The sequence below is a fragment of the Larus michahellis genome, chromosome 2 (genome assembly GCF_964199755.1).
Source record: "Larus michahellis chromosome 2, bLarMic1.1, whole genome shotgun sequence".
Lineage (NCBI taxonomy): Eukaryota > Metazoa > Chordata > Aves > Charadriiformes > Laridae > Larus > Larus michahellis.
The window spans coordinates 48,725,448-48,749,873 of NC_133897.1; the positions used below are offsets into that span (position 1 = coordinate 48,725,448).

General features: G+C 41.4%; 1 protein-coding gene and 1 long non-coding RNA gene across 3 annotated transcripts in view; one reads left to right on the forward strand and one right to left on the reverse strand.

The window, feature by feature from the left end:
* The window catches only part of LOC141738970 (uncharacterized), a 36,688-nt gene that overhangs the window by 935 nt on the left and 11,327 nt on the right, over window positions 1-24,426 (forward strand). Inside the window, exons 2-3 of the long non-coding RNA XR_012585545.1 lie at window positions 13,260-13,329; window positions 15,427-15,574. This is a non-coding gene — a long non-coding RNA (uncharacterized LOC141738970). The remainder of the gene's footprint in view (window positions 1-13,259; window positions 13,330-15,426; window positions 15,575-24,426) is intronic.
* LOC141738968 (C-C chemokine receptor type 2-like) lies at window positions 640-11,606 on the reverse strand. Of its 2 annotated transcripts, XM_074575207.1 has the most exons (4): window positions 11,529-11,604; window positions 10,929-11,005; window positions 4,676-4,835; window positions 640-4,010 (listed from the first exon to the last, which is right to left on the reverse strand). In XM_074575207.1, the coding sequence occupies exon 4, from the start codon at window positions 3,997-3,999 to the stop codon at window positions 2,929-2,931; it is 1,071 nt and encodes a 356-aa protein (XP_074431308.1). In that variant the 5' UTR covers window positions 4,000-4,010; window positions 4,676-4,835; window positions 10,929-11,005; window positions 11,529-11,604; the 3' UTR covers window positions 640-2,928. The 2 variants fall into 2 exon arrangements, with proteins under 2 accessions (XP_074431308.1, XP_074431307.1); XM_074575206.1 differs by having other exon boundaries at window positions 640-4,835; window positions 11,529-11,606.

The following is a 24,426-nucleotide window of genomic DNA, read 5'->3' on the forward strand; positions in this document are numbered from 1 at the left end:
AAAGCCAGTGGGTATAGAATTTAGCTCATCACATGGTGGAAAAGAGTGTGCAGGGGAGAGGAGGAGTTGTGGATCATAGGTTGACAAAAGGAATTGGGACAGTGGAACAGGCAGAATGACATGGTGAAGCAAAAGGATATTTCCATATTGAACTTTGATTGCTTAAAGTTCCTTACACATAAAGCTTGGGAGATCAGGCATACCACTTTGCTAGGGTCGCTCTATGCAGTGCAAGGAGATCTGAAATTAGCTACAGAATTCTCTATGGAGAATTCTGTCTTTATACCAATATTAATAGAGTACAATCTTTTATTGCCCTCCTTTATTTCTTCTCTTCCCCTGCTTATAATATACAGAGAGCCCTGTTTCTCTAAATTTCATCTGTCTAAAATCTGTGGCCCCAGACTTTTCCCAAAGCTCTTATAATGCTCTCTTCTCAAGCTTGCCAGTGGATAAAAGCTGTGCCAGCTACAGTAGCTTCTGGACTGGGCAGGCAGTTCTCTGCTTGATCAGTTTGGTTTCTTTCGCTGGAATGTGGTATTGTGAGTGTTTAAATCCATGGTTGCATCTTTTTGCAACCTCCATTCTGAGAGCAGAGCTGATGCCCTTTGGCTTACGGGGGAGAACATGGGCTAACAGTATAAGTTTTATATCAGACACAGATTTTATTAATTTCACTGCATTAACATGAAAACAGGAAGAAACATCATTCCAACAAGACAAGAATTTAAAATAAAACACAGCAGTAGAAATACCACAGTTATAGCAGAATTTTTATCACACTGAACTAATTTATGCTTTAATATTAAAAAGATGCTTTCACTTTAGTGTAGTAAAAAAGAACCAAAGGAAGGAAAAATATTATTTCCAAGCAAGAAAGTTTACTGTGAGGATAGTTTTTGGTCTTTTCTTTAGTCTTATCTGTGGCTATTAACTCACAAGGTAATGAACAGATTATAATAGCTGATAGGATAAAAGCTAACAACTAATAGAAGCAGTGCCTTGATATTATAAGGCTAGAGGGGGAAGAGTATTTGCACCACCTAGATTAAGGCATCTGATGCCTAAATTAAGAGGCTGGCATTTCCAGGTTCCTTCTACAGTTGGACAGATAATTTTCCCCAGAGACCATTTAAATCATATGTCTGCTTCTGACTCAGGCATCTCTCTCTCTCTACTGACCACTGAGGGACCTCGAAGAGATTTGCTGTTAATTTAGGCATCTGAATCTCATGCCTAATGCTAAGTAGTGTGGAATCCCCTCTTGTGTCCTTACGTTGCCTGGAGGCTAGTTGAACTTGCCCCTCCATATTTCCACGAGCAAGGCCTTACATGCATGAGCGGTGCCTTTTGAAGTAGACAGGAAAAAAAAACCAGGAGGACAGTTCACTTGCAGTGCTCACCTGCACTTCCTTACAGTTTGAAGCAAGAAGTTCTCCACTATGCCCCTCCCTCTTCTTCTTTGCTAACATCATGTCCCTAGAATACCACTTTCTTTTACAGGGAAGCTCCTAATAATGGCATAAATGTATGGCTGTAGGACACCAGTAGACTAATGGACTCACGTCTTCAATTAGCGTGTAGTTCTAATTGAGGTACCAGTTGGCTGTGGGCACTCCTCTCCTGGGAAGGCAGAGTAGGTATGTCTCCTCTGCAGCTGGCTACTTTTGCAGTTCCAAGGCTGACGTCTGCCTAGAAGTGTATCCCAAACATCAGACTTACTGTGTATGTGAAGGGCATGTTTTTTTCATGCAGGAGCCTAGTTTGACACACTTACTTCATCTGCCATGTAAAGTCTTCCTCTACACACATGATCTTCCTCTACACACTGTGCTTATGGTCTCCAAAATCCTTCAGAGGGTCCTGATATTTTTTTCATACAGAATCTTGCATACCGAATACCAAGGTGATTTTCATTCTGGCCTTGCAGATCTTTGCCAATATGCTTTTTTTTGGCTAAGTGCTGTTTTCCTTGGAGGGATATGATTTGTCAGCAACAAGCTCCTCTTTTTTGGGAGTGCAGCGTTGTCTGGTTGTGCAGTCAGTAGACTTGATATGTGCAGTTATTTGCAAAATTGCACCCACAGAAATCACCTATTAAAATCCCACTTTGGAAAATGTTAGCAACTGAACAGTGATATGGCAGGTATAAAGAATATGGCAGATATTAAAGAACTAACATCAAAATACTATAACTTAGCCTATAGTCAAAAGGCTTATGTTTAAAAATGACTACATTATTAGCTAACAGATAAATCCTTGGGTTCAATGGCCCTAATGAGATAAAGGTCCGTCAGCTCTCCCATCAGAGGAGAGATATTATCTTAATATATCTCGTATTCATCCTCAAATTACTTTTTATGGAAACATCTTTTACTCATATAGGGAAAATAAGTGGTAGGGGTAAAATGAAAAAAACTGAAAGCCTCCACCCATCAAATGCCTGACCATGTTGCAGAAAGAATACAGTCACTTCCAGAAGGTGTTCCATTAATGTTGGATACTAAACAGATACCTCAGTCCTCAAAATTTCCTCCCAGTGTTCATCTTAAAATGTTCACATAACAGTAAATGGCTCTTGTGAGATGACGTATTACTCCTTAGTCTCTTCAATATTGTATTCCCCCCAGGTAAACTTCACTGGCATTCTTTGACTGGGGAGAATTTGAGTCAAGAAACAGAATCATACTATTCTGGGCCCCATTCAAATCTTGATGTGATCCAGCTATGGTGTTAACATTTTCTGGAGAACTCACTGATTCTCTTAGTTTAAGAATGGAAAACGCTGTAACCCCAGGGAACAGTTAACCAAGAGAATTGAGGGTCATACAGTTTTCAGTAGCGGTTGACATAAAGATCTCAAATAATGTTAGGCAGTCCTTAAGGCAAAGCGAATGCTGCAACATTTCCTGATGTTTTGGTGTATTTTTACAGTCCAGTAGAGATGTCATGCTCTGCAGTGGATGGTGTGAATGTGGAACTAACTCTTTCTAATTTTTCACGATAAAGATTTGGACATTTTTTGCAGAGGTGGGCTGCAACATGCTTTCGGAAAAAGGCATAAAGATATTTCCTAAATTTTTCTCCAACAAATGCATAGATCACAGGATTGATACAACAGTGGATCATTGATATTGTTTCTGTCACTTGAACTGCTTTCTCCAGTTGACCTTTGATTTCACAATTTGGGTTGAAAAGTGAACCTTGAAATGTATGCAAAAAAGAAGAAACATGGAACGGTGTCCAGAAGATGAAGTAAAAAATCATGATCACGAAAATAAGTCTGACTGCCTTCTGTTTTTTCTCATTCTTGCATCTCAATAATGTTTTTAAAATTTGTGAGTAACTGAAAATCATAATAAGCATTGGAACAATAAGTCCCAGAATGTTCATCTTTAAAATATAGGAGTACTTCCAGTTTATTCTGGAATCGCTTGGATAATGAGCACTGCAAGTATAACGTGAATTTTCCTTTTGAGTTTTGTGAAATACTGTCCCAGGAACAGAAGCAAAAATGGCAACAGCCCAAGTGACAGCGCTGGTGAGGATGCCATAGGTAACTGTCCTAGCTTTTAAAGCAAACACCGCATGCACTATGGCCAGATACCTGTCTAGGGTCAATAGGATTATGAAGAAGATGCCGCTGTAGAAGCCAAGGAGGTAGACACCTGAGAGAATTCTACAAAGCACATCCCCAAAAATCCAGTCGTGAACAGCATAATAAGCCCAAAAAGGGAGAGAAAATACAAACAGCAAATCAGAAATTGCCAAATTGAGCAGGTAGATGTCAGTCATACTCCTCAGTCTCTTGTACTTTACTAGGATAAGCACAACGAGCATGTTGCCTATGAAGCCAAATATCACCACCAAAGAATAAAGCGGTGGCAAAAGTTTTGCTGCAAAGTGCTTTTCCTCAGTTCCCATGCATGGCGCTGAATCACTGTAGTCAAATTCTGTCGTCAGTGACCAGTCGGCTAAGTCCATGGTTTGGTTTTCCATGGTGTGTTGTTCTGGAAATGAAGAAAAAGATGTTAAACTAGAGGAAACTCCAAGCTTGGCAGTGAGGGGAATGAAACACATTGATGTCCTCTTCTGGAATGCATTTTGCTGTTGAGCACATCAGCATTGCTACGTCAAGGTACGGAAGCCAAACGAACTTGCGGAGCTCCCAGGAAACCCATCTATATACCTGTGAAGTCACGTTGCTGCATGTTGGAAGTGCACGGCGTGTCATTTCCTATGTGTACGCTCTGTGGTGCGTTTTTCCTCCTCAGTAGAGCCTGCCAGCTGCCTGACCCAACCGGGAGCAGAGGAATGATGAATTTAATCCAAGCAGTGGGGAGTTTGGGGTTGTTGTGGTCAGCAGTGGCTTTCCAAAGGGGTAGAGCAAGCCAGCAAGGCAGCAACAGGGAAGCCCAGCAGCTGGCATGCAGAGCGTAGCCGTGCTTCTCCTTAGGACCTGGCCACCTCCTCATGGTGCCAGCCTGTACTGTAGCCCTCGCCCAGGGAGGACCGGGCATCGGCAAGGTGTAAAGCAGTGCCTGCAAAGGCGCTGTGACCTGGGTAAAACACACTGAGTGCTGCTTGTTCAGGTTGTTCATGACTTCTTGGGAGCCTTAATGCCTGTGGGAATCAGGTGTAGAAATGACCTTTGCACAGTAGTAAACGTACGCACCTGGTGGACCTGCTGTCCTGGGTGTTGCAGAGCAGCAAGTTGGCAGCGTTGGTCTGGATTAAAATGGCAAATGTTGTGTCCTTCACAGAGTCTGGGTCAGGCGTAGGCCATGGAAGCGTGCAGGTCTTGGGCGGCTCTGGAATGAAAATGCTGCGCGGTCCTGTAGAAAGAACAGACAGGCAAAGACCTTGGCAAATGGCATAAGGGGTGGCAGTTGCTATCAGCGTGGCATGTATCTGTGTCTGTTGACACCTTTATCTGTTGTGGCATCTTCCTGTCAATTGAAAAACCTCCCCAGTGCTCAGGGATGAAAGAAGTTTTGATTCCCTGTTTCAGTAGCTGTTTAGCAGCCGTGATTTAGGAACTCGAAAGTTGAGATTGGCTCAGTGTCTTGGAGAGGGCACAAAGGCAGGAGGCAAATATGGCCATCGCTATGAGTGTGCACTAACGGTTCTCCATGTGTAGCGGTTGTTTGATATTGTCCTTCATCCTTTGTTAGTCAGTGCTTCCAGTGAGTTGACATAGAACCTGAGGAAGTGCAAGGGTTACCCAAACTCCCTGTCCCTCCAGTTTTGGTTTGGGGACTGTTGGAGGGACAGGGCTTCCCTTGCAAGAAGGAGTCACAGCCTGGGAGGTAAGTGTGCAGCAGAGCTGTGAAAGCCCTCACGCGAGTTTTGTTATGGTGGGGGCAGATAAGGGCTTGCTACTTTGATGTCAGCCCTTTAATTTTGCCAGACCCTCCCCCTTTCCCAAGTCCCTGGCAGGACTGTGATCCAGATGCAGAAGCATAGTTTTCTGTAATTTGGTCTCTGAGAAGTCGAGGAGCTCTGTCTTCTCACAGACCCCCCGGGGAAATGGAAGAATTCCTCCGTGTCCTGTGAGTAGCCAGGAAGAGGAATTTGTGCAGATGGGTGTCAGAGGGCCCAAGTGTGCTTCCTGGTCACTTAGTGGGGAAGTGAAATCAATGTGTTTGGTAGCCACTCAAATAGAGCTATTTGCTGTCTGGTGCAAGGGCTGCTCTTTCTTCCTGCGTGATCGTGCCTGCCTTTTGTCAGGCACTTCATGGGAGATTGGTGGCCGTTCATAGCAGGTTGACGGTTTTGAAATCTGCATTTTCCTGGCAACTTGATGCCTGTTCTCTTGACAAAGGCAACGGAGTGTCCCAACTCCCTCTGTGATCCCTGGCCACTCTCACAGTGCAGCAATGTTTGCTCCTTTCCTCTTACTGCCCTGCCGTGCGCTTTTTCAATGGCAAGGTCTACCCTGTGTGATTGCAGAGGTCTTTTGCAGAGACTGCGTTCTCAAAACCACCACTTTGTTCTCTCTGCACTTGAGTTCTGCAAGACTAAATGTAACTGAAGAAACTCAGCCCATGGCTGGAGTGACACTGGTCTGCTTTATAGTAGAAGCTCAATTTGATTAAATGGTGGGCCATTCTGAGCTGTAGCATGCGAAATTTCTGAAGTGTCTTAAGCTTGTGTGAGCCTACTTAGCTGTTTGAGGAAAGGATTATTTCCTGATACCAAATTGCAGAACATTCAGGACCCAGAGGTCCTAGTTTTAATCTGGTCTTTGCCTCACTGTGTATATATATGTATATACACACACATATATATTTCATATATATATATAGAAATATATATAATATAAATAATATTCTTGAACAAACATTATTGATTAAGCAGTGTTAAAAAAATTACTTTGTGTGTATATGCACAAGTATAAATACACATATATATACAGTAATATCTATATAGAATCATGGAATTGTAGAATCATAGAATCATTTAGGTTGGAAAAGACCCTTAAGATCATTGAGTCGAACCATAATCCTGACACTACCAAGTCTAACACTAAACCATGTCCCTCAGCACCACATCTACAGGTCTTTGAAATACCTCCAGGGATGGTGACTCAACCACTTCCCTGGGCAGCCTGTTCCAGTGCTTGATAACCCTCTCAGTGAAGAATTTTTTCCTAATATTCAACCTAAACCTCCCCCGGCACACGTAGCCTGGTTGATTCTTTGTACGCAAAGAAAGTAAATTTTTTTAATTTAGTTTAGAACTTATGTTGAGATTTAAAAACAACAGAAAATAATTGTGGGAGTAACAGAACTAAAGGTAACTGATTCCCTACAGATTTGTCTCCTTTGCTTCCCAAGTCTTATCTCCCGGTATGGGTTGACCCCAGCCGGCAGATAAGCCTGCATGTATTCACTCACTCACTCACTCACTCACTCACTCACTCACTCACTCCCCCTCACCCCACTCCCCCACCCCACCAGAATGGGGGAAAGAATCAGAAAGGCAAAAGCAAGAAAAACTTGTGGATTGAGATAGAGATAGTTGAATAAGTGAAGGAAACAGAAAAAAACACAAGATGTGATACAAAGACAAACACTTGCCACCTCCCACCAAGCAGACCGATGGCCAGTCAGTCTCTGAGCAACGCCTGCTTTGAAAAACTCCCCCATGAGTTTTATTGCTGAGCATGAAGTTATACGGCACAGAGTATCCCTTTGATCAGTTTGGGTCACCTGTCCCAGCTGTGGTCACAAATGTAAAAGATAGGACCATAAAGGCTGCTGTGAAGAAAATTAATTCCATCCCAGCCAGACCCAGTATGCCTTCCCACTACCAAAATTGAGGTCCTGCCCTGTACAATTCACAACGATGCCGCCTAGAAAGACAGCATATACTGTGGTTATTTTGTTTACTGTCTATGACCTGATGAGAAATCTCTGAGCATTTGCATGGGATAGAAGTCAGGTCCCCCTCTTCACAACATGCACAAAATATTTAAAAAGTTTTCTGAAATGATTTCTAAAAAATTCCCTATCCTTTGCACACAAGCAATGTTAATCACAAAGAGCTGTAGAAAACTGATCTCGCTAACAAATTCTATTGGAAACTACTGTTTGCATTTGATTTTTTTTTAATTTATCTTTAACCATTTTTCCAAATTTCAAGCAGAAAGGAACATCTTCTGCTGAAGCTGTAGCCCTTGACAAGAAGTCTGGTTTGGGCTCTAAAATTATCTAAGCATGAACCTTCAGAAATGGGTGTCTTAGCAAAGAAATCTCCAGGTTTATCTCTGCTCTTGTGCTGCAAGTTATAAATGGGCTATTCTGAGAGATTCTGATTTGGGAACTCGTGATTATTTGGCTTATTTCCCTCTTATTTTCCTTCCAAAATTACAAATGGATGCTCAGAAAGCCTTAATGATTTTCATTTGTGGGGCTTTCTGTTTTGCTTGATGGACTGCATGCAGCCATCAGTGCCCACCATTCTGTTTACACACCCAGTTTCTGCATGCACAGGGTAATTTTGATTGCTAGCAGAAATTCTGGGCAATTTCTGCAAAAGCAGGCAACCGAGTCAAACCTAAGGTAGAAATATAATAGAAGGAGAGCTTTCTCTTTGGTGCCCTTCTTCCCTTCTAATTTATCCTGTGTGCTTATCATGCAAAAGCATCTAAATATATGAGCAGTCCAATAAGAAGCTACTCTCGTTTCCCCTTGGAGGACTAGTTATGTTCTGAGTCTCCAAGATGGTGGGTACAGTGAAGTGTGACCAAGCCCTGGGCCAAATACCTGCACCCTGGGAAAGAGTTCTTGCAGAGAAAATGGGGTTACAGCTAGGATGGGAGAAAATTTTATTTTCTTAATCATTGTAATGTTGTAAGCCAAAATAAGTGTCATTTCATTTCTTTAAGTTTTAACAAAGCTGCACTTACAGCAACATCAGAGATTCTTGTAATGAGGGTGTAGCTCTGAATCATGTCTTTTCAGATTTCTGTATTGCAGCTGCTTGAGAGAAGCGTTGCTAGCTCTTGAGTATTAGCTGTTATCTATAGTATGTCACCTTTAGCTATAGAAGGTCCAGGTGCTGGTATGACCATCACGCATTTCCATTTTAGAGTTATTCAGGCAAAGAGTTGCTACGCTGACTTATTCAGAGATGGCAGTTGTCACAGCTCAATGAATCTGCTGTGCTCTAAAGGGGATTTGGACAAAGTTTCCTCATGGAAATCAGAATATTTGATAACCACAAGGTAGAAGAGCATCCATGTATTAAGGGAGCTGCTTGCCTCAAAACTGAATGATGCCCAAAGTTCCCTTTCCCTTTTTATGGTCTAAGACAAGGTTTCTCTTTTGAAATGTATGAACAGGTAACACAGCACTACTCCCTCTGCCCTCACTCTTCTCCTTTTCACAAATGGCCATGTTTGTCTTACGGAAAAAGAAATTGCTTAATGACATGTAGTCAGCTTAAAAGTGTGTGTCAGCAGCACCTAGGGCACTTATGAAGAGAGAGAAGTACAATGTAGCACAGAGTAAAACTGAAACTTAAATGAAGAAAAATAATGCCCTATATCCTGATGGCAGGTCTTACAAGAGAGGTGCCCAGGGTTTCCTGGCAACAGCTCTATCTCTTTAACTCTGCCTTTGACTTGCCAGAAGGAGTCTGTGGACAGGCAAAACTATAGAGAAGACTGTGCACAGACACCAAAGATATCATGGGGAGCAAGCATAAAAGTATGCACTTTTCTTGAGTTGCCGAGAAAGCTGAAGGAAAAGATCGAAGAGTAAACTAAATGTTGTATGTAAGACTCTGAGATGATAGTTGCCCTCAAACACATATTTTCATGTGGTAGTGACCACAGTATTTCTTTCCAGGATATCGCTGGGGAAAGGCAGTCCCTTCCAAAATTAAACCTTGCGTTGAAAACCTCTTCCTCTTTTATAACAGCTGAGCATTAGAAGCATCTCTTCAGAATTGCTTGCCTCCTAAATGATAAGTTTTTTTCATCCCTGATGATCTTTCAAGGAAAAATATGTTCTCGGCTGGAAAAAACAGGATTAATTCTCTGTGAACCCTCAGGATCCAGTTGTTTCCATTCCCCACCAAGACCAGAAAGACAGTCTTGCAAAAATTCTGAGCTTTTCTGCAATGAAATAGTCAGTCTATGTGGTCACAAGACAAACGAAGTAGGAGGTGTTCTTAACTAAAAAAATGTACAGTAAAAGAGTAGCATAAACACTGAAAATAAGCACTCTGAGAAAGTGAAACTTGAGAGAGCTATTAAATGTCTTCCTCCAAATTTATGACTATATGTATAAGAGGGTTCTTTTGTGTAAGCCAAGTCCTGTGCTAGTATCTGTTCAGGAGTCTTTTTTTAGTGTCTCTGCTTAAACTGCTTCAGATAAACTATTGAATCCAGAGTAGTTCAAACAATAATTGTAGTCACAACTATGCTGGGGATGAACTAGAGTATAAAAAAAGACAGTTTGCTTCTGGAGTGGAGATTACCAACATATGTCGTACGATCATGTCCCTGTCATGTTATTGCTACAAGGGTCTCCACACAGAGAAGTTCAAGCCCACTGCCCTGGCACTGTCAACCGTTCCCAGCAAATGACAGTGCAATTCTCCCATGAAAGCAAATGTTGCTATAGCTGTATATTTGATATACTACCAAAAAAAAATATATTCTTAGGCTATTGTATCTTTTCTGCTAATATCCGAGTGGCAAGTCTCATTTATCCAGGCAAAGGAGCTCACCTCTCCTTGTGGGAGAGAATAGTACAATACCAGTGTAGTATTGATGAATTTTATTCATGTAAAACCTCATTAACAAAATTTGCTAGCCAGATCATGACTTGCCATAAAACTGATATCTCCAGTTGAGGTTTTCTAATGTGGTGGATCAGAGACATCACACTAAAAAAGAGGAACCAATCCCAAAGAACTTATGTCTTCATAACATGATAATGAAACACCTTTAAGAGACTTTAGTGCTTGAATAATATAAAGGAACCATGTGATAGGATAGCGATGAAGACTATCCACCATCTGCATCTGATAGAACAAGATGTGGCTTAGATTTGGAGAGGTTAGATTAAGTGTGAAGGATTTCATGTCTGATCAGTTTATATCCTTAGCCAAATACATTTTCAAGCAACTGACCTCCTGGAGCAGCTTCAAAACCAAGACCCAATAAGTTTCTAGTACAAAAAGGATTGTAATTTTCTACACCAATTGTCCAGTTCAATTCTCTACTCTCACACTTAGCCTTATGCTGAGTTGTAACCTAGTTACAAGATCCAATTGTTCTTAAAGATAGTGCCTCTGCTTGAATGGTAGCTCTACTCCACTGTCATCAGGCACATATACTTCTCCACTGAGTGAATCTATATCTCTATATACACATTTACATGTAAAAGAAGGGAAAAAAAATAGCTACTCACTGATTTATCAGGCTTGTTTTGTCTGACCGTGTCTTCTTCTTCTTCTTTGTGAACAAACACATAGTTAAACCCTACATCTGAAAATAGGAAACAGCACTTCCTGTGTGATCTATTGCAAAACGTTAGTACAAGAATCAAGGGTACGGTTCTTCTTTTCTGAAAATGCTCCATTTTCAGGCCAAGTTCAGAATGGAGGGATGAAGACTTTATGGGTGTCTGCTTGTTCTGGACAAGCCGGAACTGGAGCAATCAGTATCTGAACTACTTCATCTCTACTGGGTGGTTGAACTCAGTAAAATCCTGTTCTCAGGACAATAAGTATTTCTAGCTGCTCTAGATACTTCTGCAGCTCAACAGAAAGTGGGCTGAAATACCCGGCATACAGAACGTGTGCTTTTAAAGTTATATTCAGGCCTCCAAAATGACTGTTGAAACAACACCACCAAGGTATTCTTCCTGTTCATTGTCACTGACTGATTTCTACATAATTTCTACATGGTTCTCCCTTTCATCGTTACTAGTGAAAAAGAATCTATAAGCAAAATTAGGATATGTTTATACAATGCAAAGCAGTGTCATGTTAGACATTATCACACTTACCTTAGGTGAGCATTGTGAAGAGAGACAAGTTAAGGTCCAGAGGTTTCAGAGCTACTTAGGTCAGGTAGAGCACTGTACTGGTAGAGCTGCCTTCCTTCCAGTTACATGACCAGCTCATGCAGTCTACACCACAAGGCACCATGTGGTGTAGACACCCTCCTTGAACATGTATTGTAATTTTTGCAAAACCATTTGTAATGATCTTAGGCTTCTAAGAGGCTGCTGTATGAGGCAAGCTGGAACCTGCAGCTCATTCCCATTTTGATGTGGTGACATTGCATGATTGAAAGCAAGAGAAAAAAAGAGATTAAAATAACAGAAAGTAGTTAAAATATATTTTTGCTTCAAAGGCAGGAAGTATAGTGGAGTGTACAGGCTGGTGTCATGTATTTATTTTTTTAAAACATTCACTTCACCAATGCCATTGGCACTGCAGCCGCAACAGCCTCCAGCAGTTGGAGTGATAATGTAACCGATCATTATAAACCAGGACTGATGAATAATCTGGCCACTTATCTGCTCCCTGAGGAGCCTTTTTACAATTTTATAGCAAGTTATAGCAAGGCTATGTTTTTCTAATTTGCAGGTATTTGGCAGCAGCTGTTGACCCTTTTCTCTAAGACTGCTGGGTGGTTTCCAGTGGTATTCCTGAAATGCTATAAGACTGGCTTGTGCTAAAATTACAGCTGGATTTTGTCATTTCCTACAAAATCTCTGTGGAGTTTCAGTAAAACCAGTGATGTAACCTGACCACACGTGTTCCAGAGAGTATAAAAGAGACTCACAGAGCTGTTTCAGAAGGAGCACCTAAGCAAGGCATTAGGAAGAGGGATCTCTGTGATGGCTGAAAGAACACAGATATTTCCTGTTGATCGGAAGGCGCTGTGTAGATTTTGCTGTAAAGACAGACCACAAAGCCCTGAAAACCTTCAAGCCTGAGCAGAAAGGGCCTTCCCTACAGGGACACGGTGAATAACAGGGAGATAAAACCCAAATATCTTTCTATACCATCTCCTTCTGAGTTGCTGTCTGAATTCGAAGTTATGTTTTTTACCACTTGGGACATCTCTTCCCTCTCAATGTACAGGCTGCTAGTTCAGCAGTTTTGTTTGCAAGCTTGTTCATGAGTTGCCTTTGTGAACTACTATGCCTGGAAAAGAAATGCTTGGCTTGCAGGATCAAAAATCCTGCCAAAAGGCACTTTGTTTTCGCTACCCCATAAGAAATAGGGGCACTCACCTGGAGAAGGGACTTGTCTCAGCTCTTGGAAGTGTGACTCCTTTGGAGTCCATTGCCCAGAGTCTGTGGGTGAGTGTAATTGTCTAGAGGAACCAGAAGTAATCCTTGCCCTCTTCTCTCCCCGTCTTGTGACATGGGGGCTACTTTATGCCTTTTTCAGGGACTTTCTGGAGTCACCAAGCTCCTTTCTTTTGGTTGCTCTATCAGTTTGCCAAAGCAAAAATCACGGCTGGAACTAGCAGAGTCAACCTGTAGGTGATGACAAAAGTTTTGGAAACTGCAAATGCGGCACCTCAAGATTGAATGCTTCCCACACAGGAGAGGAAAAAGACTTACTTGTATAGTAAGCAGCCTATGCAGGCAGTACTTTCTAAACAAATGTGAGAGAAAAAATATATACAAACCTGCAAGCGTCCATATTGATAGAACTGCTAAAATTTGAAGTCTCTCAGGAATGGATGAATTCTTGTTTTCATTTTCTCTCTTACACAGACCAGTGCTAGGAAAGATCACAGAAGAGTCATTCTTGGAAGATCTACGTGCTAGTTTCATAATCTCTGAGGTAAGCAGTGGTCTTGAGTTTGGCTTAATGGGTTTGGTGGATCCCTGTGCTGGGAATTGAGTGACTCATGAGTTATGACTCCTAATTTGAGAAAGAAAGCACAGTTTTGCACACATTGTTTTGAAAGAGTTTTAATTCTTTGTGCTTCCAGTCTGGGTGCTTACATTGAAGACAAGTGGACAGTATTTTCAGGCTTCCTGAGCTCCAATTGCTCTGACCTTTGAAAGTCAGGGACCGTTTCTTTCTAAAATGGTAATACAAATAATTGGAAGCTACTTCAGAAAGTTTGATTGAGATTAAAATACATGAAAAAAGAAAGATTCAAAAGAGAAGACATATCTCATATTGGACACTTAATTTTAGGCACCTGGGAATACATTTTGAATTGTAGCTAAATTATTATAATATTATAAAGGTAGAGCCTGTTAGAAAGGACAGAGCCACCTGAAAATCCCTTTTTCAGGGATGCTAGAACTCTGAAGAAATCCAGGAGAAAGGAATTAAGTGTTCATCGGTCTAGAAAGCATGGCCCGTGAGCAATGATTGGGAAAGACTAGATGATCTCTGGAGAGTTTTCTCAGACTTACTTTCTGTGATTTTACTCTTAGCATCTTTCCTGTAAGGGTTTAGTGAGCTTTATAAACATTATCTAATCCAAAGAACTGCCTAGGAGATGGAAGCAATGGGAGAAAAGCCTTCCAAAGTCAGAGACATTGCCAGGTGAAGATTGCTTGCCTTATAAAATTCGAGAGCTGCTTAAGGTCTCCACCTACAAAATTAGAAAAAGCAAGAAGGGAAGAAAAGAGTACGTAAACTTCTGTAAACAGGGAAGTACCACTTGGTTGTACCAAAGAGAAGAATCAAAAAATAACGAAAAATTTCTGCAACTAAACTGTCTTACTTCAGTTGGGACTTTCTACAAGCTGTCACAACACTACCACTGACAGAATTGAAGCAAGGGAACCAAACCATGATGTGCTTCTGTTACTCTGTCAACCGCTGAATGTAAGAGAGAACCGTTTTTTTCTGACGATAATAACTGTTGCCTTAAGTTTAGAATGTTATGTGGATACTGAAGTCAAGATGTGGTGATACACTCAGGGCACTGACATAATTTTCCTCATTTCTTGAAGAAGTCTCTTTTCTCTTCCTGAGGAGGGAAAGGTAGAGTTGGAGACAGTTCACTGTTGGCAAAAAATATTGGTAAAATTACCAAGCAGATTAGCTAAATAGGAGTGACTGAACCTCAGCTGTATGCCACTAAGACCATAGCAAAGATTAAGCAATGGCCTTGCAGTTCATCTAGTATTCTAGGTCTCCCATGTGGAAGGAGGAATGCTGAATTTAGTCCCTGTGTCAAAGCACGTTTAAGAATTTTAGGCAAAGCAGGACAGCACGAGGAGTGAAGGTGCATACCGATGGAGTTGCTTTCCCATTGCTCTGGTGTGCTTCAGCCTGCATTTCTATGATGAAATTGGAGGAAGTAGGTGTTTTGTGTTGAAAAAGGAGTTCAACAAATGTATTACTGAGTCCTGTGCAATAGGCTCCTCTTGAGCATCCTCATCCACAGTAGCCCTCAGCAGACATTTTGGTGACTGTCCTCAAACTTACAGGAATGGACATGTGTCAAATTTGGTTGAGCACAAGGAGGAGCCCACAGAGGAACTTTGCAAGGTACGTTAGTAGGTAATTCATTCCAGACTCTTTCAAACTGAATGTTGTAGACTGTAGGAATCATCTCTCCCACCCTTAGCTGGTAATTGGCTAGCTAGTGTAAGGGCTCCCTCTATAGTCAAAGGATAGAGGTAGGTATTTGCAGAGGGTAACTGCCTCTGTCTTAAACTACTCCACCTTAGGCTAGAATGAATTGCCATATGGAGGGGGCTCTCTTTAGTGACAGAAAGAGCCTAGACGATGAGCTCAGACTAGACAGCTAACCTGTACATTGATAAAACTGAGTCCAATCAAATGTTTCAGATAACCTGAATGAAATCGTTGAGGATTTCGGTGATGAGAAACCATTCTTTATTTTGGAAAAAGATCAAGCCAAACGTTTTCAATTTGCTGTTCTTTGAGGCTGAAGTGTTTTTTTAGCAGATAAGCCTGCTAAAGCTGTCTACATCCTTTGCTGGAGAGGAAGAGACCTACGCTGTAGATATAAAGACCTGTCCTGCTGATGACCCACCCAGAAACAGATTTATTGATGGACTGTGTATCCTGTATCCTGCTCAAGCCCATGAAAACTGTAAGTGCTCACCATCATGTCACAGAAGTAAGGCTGCAAAGGCCATCCTCCTCTTCCCCTATGTCCTCATACCCATGCAGGTGTTCTAAAGGGGCACTGTGTTTTAGAAGAGGTAGGAAGATACATAAAAGCAAAACACAGTTTCTATTGATGGCATATGAAAGTTGCATCATCAGCTGCTCAGGTGTCATAGTACTTCCTCACAGTTTTGGGGCATTTCACAGAGCCTTGGAGAAGTAAGATTTGACAAGTGAGATGTAAGTAAATTGGGAGTTCAACATATTCTTAAAATATTCTGAGTTGCTCACAGGAAGTACTACACAAGGAAACATCAATGCAATCTGGACTTCATGATAACCTCGAGTACACACATCATGACGCTTTGTTCAGTTTGCAGGAGCCATCCTCCCAGCTGAGGGACTGATTATTCAGGGTTCTTTTTATTGCACTTCACTAGTGTGCAGTACCCTATTTAATGTACTCTACACAGACCCTTCTTGGACTGCAGAATTTTGCTTTTCCCTCATGGTCATGTCTCTAGTTCTGTTAGGGTAATATCTGATTGCTTCACAGGTATTACAGTATTTGTCTTCTCACCACATTTAGAAGATGAATCAATACAGTTATCTCCATTTTGCAATGAGGAAGCTGAAGTGCCAAGATTATGAATAACACTGTCAAGCATCTCTTAATTTGGGGAACCTGGTTTGTACATTTTTTTTCCACAAAGATAAGTATTATGCTGGGGCATGGTTCCTGTCTGTTGTAGCTGCTGGTTCTTGGTCTTCACATTGTGCCCTGGAATATGAGGAACACAACTTCAGAGGCCATCTATGAAAATCTAAATTTAAGTGGAAAGGGAAGACGCTTAATTTATGTGCTAGAAGTAGACACTTAAGGGTAGGTAGGATAAATTCAGGCGTAAGTGCCTAAATCCCTTGGTGGAGCTCATGTCTGCCCTGTGACAAGCTTGCAGATTCCAGTAGTATTTATGGCACAGGACTTGGCGTCTCTGAAACGTGATTTTGATTCCCAGGTATCTGTGGGACTGCTCAAGGTAAGTGAATCCGAAAGACACAAACAGCCCCAGATAGTCTTCAGTCTTCTCAGAGACTGGCCTCACACTCCTGTGCACCTGTCTGGTGGAGCCTGCTTTATTTGTGAGAAGACTCCCCACGGAGAGTCCTGAAGCCAGCTTGGTAGCCGTGCTACACCGGTTTATAAACACACTGACTCTGACCCTAGTCATCTTCCAACAGGTTTTATTTAGAGGGTGGGGACACCATCTCCTTAGTAACTTCTGTAGAGAGAATATAAGAAAACACTGTGCTTTAGGTGAGTCAGCAAAACCTCCTTTCTCACAGTCCACAGCAGACTAACCACACCACCAAGTCTGCGATACCAGAGACTGTGCATGGTGTTCTCCATCCCCAGCAAATGACAATCACTGTGGTATCTTCTGTACTATGGTGTGGTAAATTTTATTGCATTCTCTCTCTCTCTCTTTTTTGAAGGCAGTACTAACTGCTGTCTCATAATGAGAATGGAAGAGCTAGCTTACAGCTTTGTCCACAAGTAAGATATTCTGCACCTGCTCTGTTAGTTGAATCATTGTGGATAAGCTGTTTGTGCCACTGTGCAAAACAGTATTGGTGTTAGCAAGTGTGATATGAAGCCAAGACCATCTGTGTTTGTGAAGCTCTCAGATCATATTGCAATAGTTGTTTTATGCTGGTATATTTAGCACATGCAAACTAGTTTGCCGTTCTTCTTGGAAGAGATTGCATAAGTGTTAAGACAAAAGCAAGCCACAAATAAGTGATAAAAAGAACTTCAACTGAAAAGCCATCTGAACAAGAGAATTCAAGGAAAGCTGGTATTTCTGCCTAAGTTGTACGAAGTTTGTTGTGATAAAGTCCTACATAAAGCTTTAACTAAATCTTAGCAAAAAAAAAAAAAAAAGTGTTTGTGTTGCCTGAAGGGCACTTGGATTCACCTGGAATCTCAAACCCAAACTTGCTGGCATGTTTCTTTGGGGAGTTAACATCATACACTGGTGCTCCATTTTACAAGACTTAAAGTCTCAATATATTTTCAATATTATTAGCACTTACTTGTCCTTGGATAGTGGCAAAGTTTACTGTCCAGTACTGTTTTTGACACTGACGAGGGACCATTTCTTATCTCCTAGTTGTTCATATGTTAAATGCATTAAGCATTAAATACTTACTTACACAGTGCTCACCACTGACACTTCCAACTTCCCTCCCTCCACTGTCAGGCAAGTCTGAGCCCCACAAGCCTGTGGTTTTTTCACTGAAATCAAGGAGTCTCTGCTGAGATATAGCCTAACATTTTCTCTGCCTGAGAAAAAAGCATAGAAAAATTAGGGCCAAAAGCTCTGGATATCAGCCACAACCTGGAAAAGCTGCATCAGAAAGCTGTGACAAGTGAAAACACAATTTATCAGTGTTATGGTTTGAAGAACTCACAACAATTTATTCTCATTTTGACAATTATTCTATCATCTGATGACCCCTCCTCACCCGGGAAGGTGAATCAGGAAAAACAAGGAAACCCGAGAGTTGAAATATAAACAGATTTAATAGAATAATACTAAATAATTAACATAATAATATTAAAGAACCAATATTGATCCCAATATCAATATAAAATATACAAGGATTATACTTAGCCAATTCTACCAGCAGGAGCTGTGCACTCCCAGCCATGGGCAGCAAATGCCGGACACTGCGAGCGCTACGGCTTCGGGAGGAAGGGACGGGCTCAGGGGTCTGGCACCAGGGCAAGGAGTTCTCAGGATCACAGCCATCACAGAAGAGAGAAAACTCCTCAGCAAAGTTTCTAATTTATATTAAATGTGACATTCATGGTATGAAATAATCCTGTTGGCCAGCTTGGGTCAAGTGCCCAGGTCTTGCTCCTCCTCATCCCTGCACCTGGCTATGCTTGAAAACACTGGGACCTTGAAACCTGCATACCATAGCTGGCCATAAAGTAAATATTTTCACAAATTCAGACACTAGAGTCTTCTAAAAATACAGTTTGTTCTAGCATTAGAAGAGACCTTACTTAAAAGTAAAATTACCGAAAGAGAAATTAATCCTGTGTTGCTCAAACGAGGACAATCAGCTAGCTTGAGAATCAGTGTGAAGGAGGAGAAGAACAGGATGACTCGTTAGGAGGGGAGACAGACTGACCAGTTGACACTAGAGTGCACTGTGATGGATGAGACAGGACGCCTGATTATCTTCTCCATCTCAAGAGAAGGAAAGGAACTGCTGTCAGAGAGAGAGAAGTTGGGCGTGGAAGTCATCTGAGGGTCACCAGAGTTTCAGCAGACCTCTGAGATTTTCAGGTTGTTAAAGAAAGTTGAAGTCAGGCGAGCTTCAGAACTTAGTGGCATTATGAGGTCATTTCAGCAGAAAATTGTAAACCACAGAAAGTTTTGTATCTCACTTCTGGATTAATTTATTAATGCATCTGGGGTTTGCATTGGATAATGTATTTGGGTTAGAATGGATTTCTAATTTAGAAAAGCAAAACCCCCACAAGGTATCAAAAAGACCATGTGAGGTGTGTTTCTGTAGCCAAGATTCTAGTGTAAGGACTACAGGTAGTTTGGCCACAAAAGAGCAGTATCATTGATTTTGGCTGAACCAACTCTTCTTTTTTATACGTTTATCTAAAATAAGAGGAGAAGGTAATAATTATTTCTTATCTGGATCTTTTTAACACTGATGTCAAGCCCTGGAAAACGTTACGCAAATCACACTGACTGAATTCAAAGGTGCATCTCCAAGAAGTGACACAACCTGGCTTTAAATTAATTACGTATACAGACCTGTGGGATCTCAGGCTCTCAGGGTGAGGCACATTCACTCTCTCACGCCTGTTTTGGGTTTCCCCAAAGTGGCGCTGTACCTCTTAAATTTGCAGTGCCACAACCGAGGCTGTCTACCAAGGTGCTCGATGCTGCCTAGTTAGCCTTGTCTGCGGGGCAAATGCAATTCTCACAGTTCTGTTACGGGCAAAAAGGAAACACCTTATGCATAAACCTAAGAATTTATTATTAGTTTAATTGAACTTCTAACACTCTAATCCAACAATCATTATTAGTCCAGATCTAATTATCTCAAGAAGAGAAAGAAAAGAGAAAAAAATTAAAAAAGACATGAATATTTCTGGGCAGAAACATCTCAACAACAATAATAATACCAAAAATAATAGTTAAATTTGTTATATACATACTTCCTAGTTTATACCCCTTTTCTAAGCATAATGCTTTTATTCTCCCATTGCTCCTCTGAGCCCTAAGGTCAATGGCTTCAGCCTGTCGGTCCCTTATGAAAGGGTCCCTCTGCACCTCATCCTCTGTCCCTACTTCTCCAAGCCTCCTCTATCATACTAGGACTGTATTTCTCTATGTTGCAGCATCATGTTAGAGTCATGTTAGAAAGCATAACTACTTTTTACTACTATCCATATAAAAACTGTGGTTGTGCCACACAAAGATAAGCGAAACTAAGACAAATTAAATATAGTCACCTGCTCAGAAGAACTACTGTGGCAGCTAAACCAAGCAAAAATAAAGCTTCACGTCAAGATGAGTTCAGACAAAGCCAGGCTAGCAAGCCTTAGTCCTGAGGCCTTGCACACTCAGTACAAAGCCTGTGGCCTGGCGATAGCGATACCAATACTGTATTACTGGGCAAAATACCATATTACTGGGCAATAGGGCTACAGAAGACACTCAGAAAGCACAGTCTCTGTTTACAGGGTTACAGAAGTCTCTCCCTCGTTACATCCACCTGTAAAAAGAGGTAATATTCAGTGAATATTTCACAATACAATACTAAGAAGATAATAGCAATATATTTCAGGAAATGTTTATATTTTTGAGCTGCAGATAGCGGGGCTAGAGGAATTCAGCAACGTCTCTGTCACTCACCAACCTTCTGCACAAGGCAGCTTTGCTCAGCCCTAGCTTTTGAGAGCCAACAACATGGCAAGTTGATACGGAAAAGCAAAGAGGTGTGCTGTGAGGAAAAGATTGGGGACAAAGGCACAGACTTACCCTCTAACTTGCTTACTGCAGAAAGGAAATCAAGGTGCTAGAGACTCCTGAAACAGAGGAAGTGATCCTCAGGAGTGGGAAGGCTGTGCTAAGGGAAGTGCCCCAGAAGAGAGAAAAAGGAACAATGAAGCAGAAAGCTGAAGAATACATTACAGTGGGTTGAAATTTCTGAGTAGGCGAGTGGCTAAAACAGCTCCTGGAATTAAGAGCAGTGCCAAGTGGTAATTTCGCATTTCCCCCTCCCACTGAAAGATGAGATGATCTTTCACTTTACAGTTAAGTTCAGTGAGGACAAGTGTAAGGTCTTGCGTCTGGGAAAACAAAATTCAGGGGTGCAGCACAGGTTGGGATCTACCTGGCTGGGGAGCAGCTCTGTGGAAAGGGACATGGTGGGGGTGCTGCTGGACAACAAGCTCAGGTCCAGGACCAGCAGCCATGCGACTTGTTCGTCATAGCTCTCAGCTGCTAATTAGCCTATGCACAGCAGAATGCTTTTTTGACCTCACAGGTTTGTGCCTCTGAAGCAGTCTCTCTGTGTGATACTGTATATACTGTGTTGGCACATTTCTTACTTTGGAAGTGACTTCGTTATCTCTTCATGACCCTGAACTGAGCATGGTAGTAGTTGCACAGAGGAAAAAAAAGCTATTTCTATCACCTAAAGCACACTTTTTCTAGGTCTTTGACATCTAGTAGTGTGTGTGACTTGTGAGCTAAGCTTGTTATTGTGAAATAATCTGCAATGTCTTTTGAATTTCACACATTTGCCAAATAACCTAACCTCTTGAGAGTGTCTGGTCCCAGGGCTGGAAAGCTGCCTGGGGCTGCCAGTGATGGGTCTGCCTGGAGACCACTGCCCTCAGCATCTAATGGGCAGCGAAGAACAAATGGTAGGAGCATGAATAAATTTTTCAGCTCTTCGAAGGCATATACTCATGGTTTCCCAAACTCACTGAGAAGATTAGCTTAAATACTGTAGTATTATAAAATGAAGTTTAATGTGATTTTTTTCCACAGCTGTATTATCCTGAGGTATTGTATGATTTATGACATCATTTCCACAAATTATTTCTATGGGTTGACTGCCACTTTTTTCATGCTGCTTAAGCATCTTAATTGAGAGTTCTACCTGTGTTTTTCTGTTTAGTTTTAATCTAGGAAATTGAGCAGATGCAGCCCAGAAAAAAGTTGAATAAATGAAACTCCAGTATTCAGTCAGAAATTAACATACAGTTTTCCTCCCTAGAAGTGGAAAAGGCAAGGAAGGTAGACATTTTCTACTTCTGTGGCTTGTCTCCCTTGACCTTCTGTCACTGTTCCCATTGGGAGGGTATAGCCCCTTAGCTAGGTCACAGAACTCTACACCTGCTAGATGATGAGGGCAAATCCAGATGCCAACACAGAGCAAACCAGCACTTTACCCTGCTCTCACACCAGGTGCAGCTTTTCACTTTTCCTTATGGAAAGAGGGGGGCTTCATGGCGCCAAAGACATAGAGAGCAAGAGTATGCAAAGCCTCCAAGTACTGTTCCTGAATTGGCAGAGCCTCACTTTAAGGAATTTTTCTTCCTGTAGAATGATCTCCATGTTCACTTTTTTTAATCTCCCAGGAGCCCTCATCAAATCGGATTTCTCATGACGCTAGCCTGGGAAGGTGGGACAAATGTGACATGTCTAAAATTCAATTTTGCATCTTCTTAAGGTTGGGCTGTCCCATGGTAAGTAAATAGGACTGAAGAACATTACAAAAGCAGTGAACTTGGCAGTTGCAGGCTGGAGAAAATCAAGAGGAAACACCAACAGCACCACATGTTATATGATGCTTTTGCTTTTCTAACTGCCCCAGTTCTCCTTTGCACTGCTTTGCACAGTTCTATTACAATTTATTTATTTTAAAGGTCTGTGAGGTGTTTTTGAGGATGTGCACATTTGGATGTTTTGTTGCACACTGCCAAGTGGTCTTGGACCAGAATAAGATCAGACTTTCCTGTCTTAGCATCGTAGGCGTTGTACTACAAGAGGGCAGAGAAACATGAAAGTGGAGAATTGTGAAACATGATAGATGAAAACCAATAGCTAGAAAGCTCACGCAGGTTCAGACACATTTTAGAACTAACTAGGGAAATGTTACCAAACATGAAAAGTGGTACTTCGCACTTTAGCTGACAATCTGATAACAATGATAGGTGTTGCAGCTTGGTCCTTGGAGAAACGTTATTGCTTTAGTTGTGCGACATCTGATTAGGAGATCTGTTCTACGAACAGCAATAATTTCATTATTCTGTACTCTTCAGAATAGCAATCAACTTTCCACTAATGTAACAGAACAGGACTGGGCTAGATATTTTGGCGTCTATATTCACATTACCACACACAGCACCAGGAAATCCAGGTGACATCAAACCTGAATGTTCCTTGGTGCTTTTGCAGTGGTAGTTGCAGCTGACAACATCTCCGCACATGAAAACTAGCTGATCTGGTTATGAGTAGATTGCAAAATTCTTTTGCCAATTTCATTTTCTGTCAGAACCCTTGAAACTGAGGAAATAGTGCATCTGCTACATGCTTTATTCCAGGGAGAATATTACACCTGCAGAAGAAAGCAGATTGTCGTTGACAAGTTTCTACCTTAAAAAAACCAGATTTTTGAAAAAATGGCAGTACCGCCTCCTTTATAGTATTCTACCGTTGTAGTGCTGTTATCCAGAACTGTTTCAGTGCGTAGACACGCAAAAATTTTTGAACATTGCTTAGTGTCTCCGTAGATTCTTTCCATCGCACGTAAGAGTAGCTTAAAGTCCTGTGGGTTTACAACATTAAAGATAAAATTTCATGCTTAGAAAAGAGACACGAGGCTTCTGAGAGCTCTGCTGTGTATGAGTACTTGGGCTGATGCTGGGCGTGTTTGTGTCCCTATTCTGGTAGCTCATACAATAAAAGGGGCAAAATAGCTACTTGTATCATTGCTTTTTGCAGCCACATTAGACAGAGAAAAGAGTCCTCTGAAGGGAAAATTGCCCTAAGAATCTGCAGTCTTGATCTGTGAGAGATTGACTGTTCTTGATCAGAGAAGTGGGGCGGTGTTGGATCTTTCTTTCTGGGTTCTTAAATAAGTCTTTCAAACACAGCAGTGGAAGACAAGGAGGAGGAAGAAACTCTGCAGTGAGTCCAGCAAAACCTACTTTTTTGTTTCTTTGGTTAAGACTTCACATATCGTTTGGGCTAAATTCTGCTATTACACATATATGCAGAGTGTGATTTCAGTGGGAGCTGCATAAATAAATAATAGAAACTGAAGATTGTGGCCCTTGTCTTGTAACCCTAATCTCTCTTGTAACAGAGAGAATCCTAGTCTACTGCTGAAAACATTGCTGCATTAATGATGCAAGAGTCTCTTTGGGACATTTTAGGTTCACACCTGCAGAATTTCATGATGGCATTGGAAAGAACCATGCATGTCTGGGGCATATCTGGTGCGTATCACTTTGGAAGACATAGCAACCTGAAAAGGGGTATGATCTTTGAAGAATTACAGTGCTTTTGGCCATCTTGCCTTTTTGAAACTTGAAATTCAGCAAGGCAAATAAACAATTATTGAAAAATAAGAATTTAGGGACCTTATCAAGGGATTATTATTTCTTCTGAGTAACAGAATTGCAGATATGATCCAAATCTATGTTTTAAAACCAGTGAGTCTTTGAATACTATCTTTACCTGAAGGCAGTCATTGCTTGGCTTTGGTCCTTTTTATACA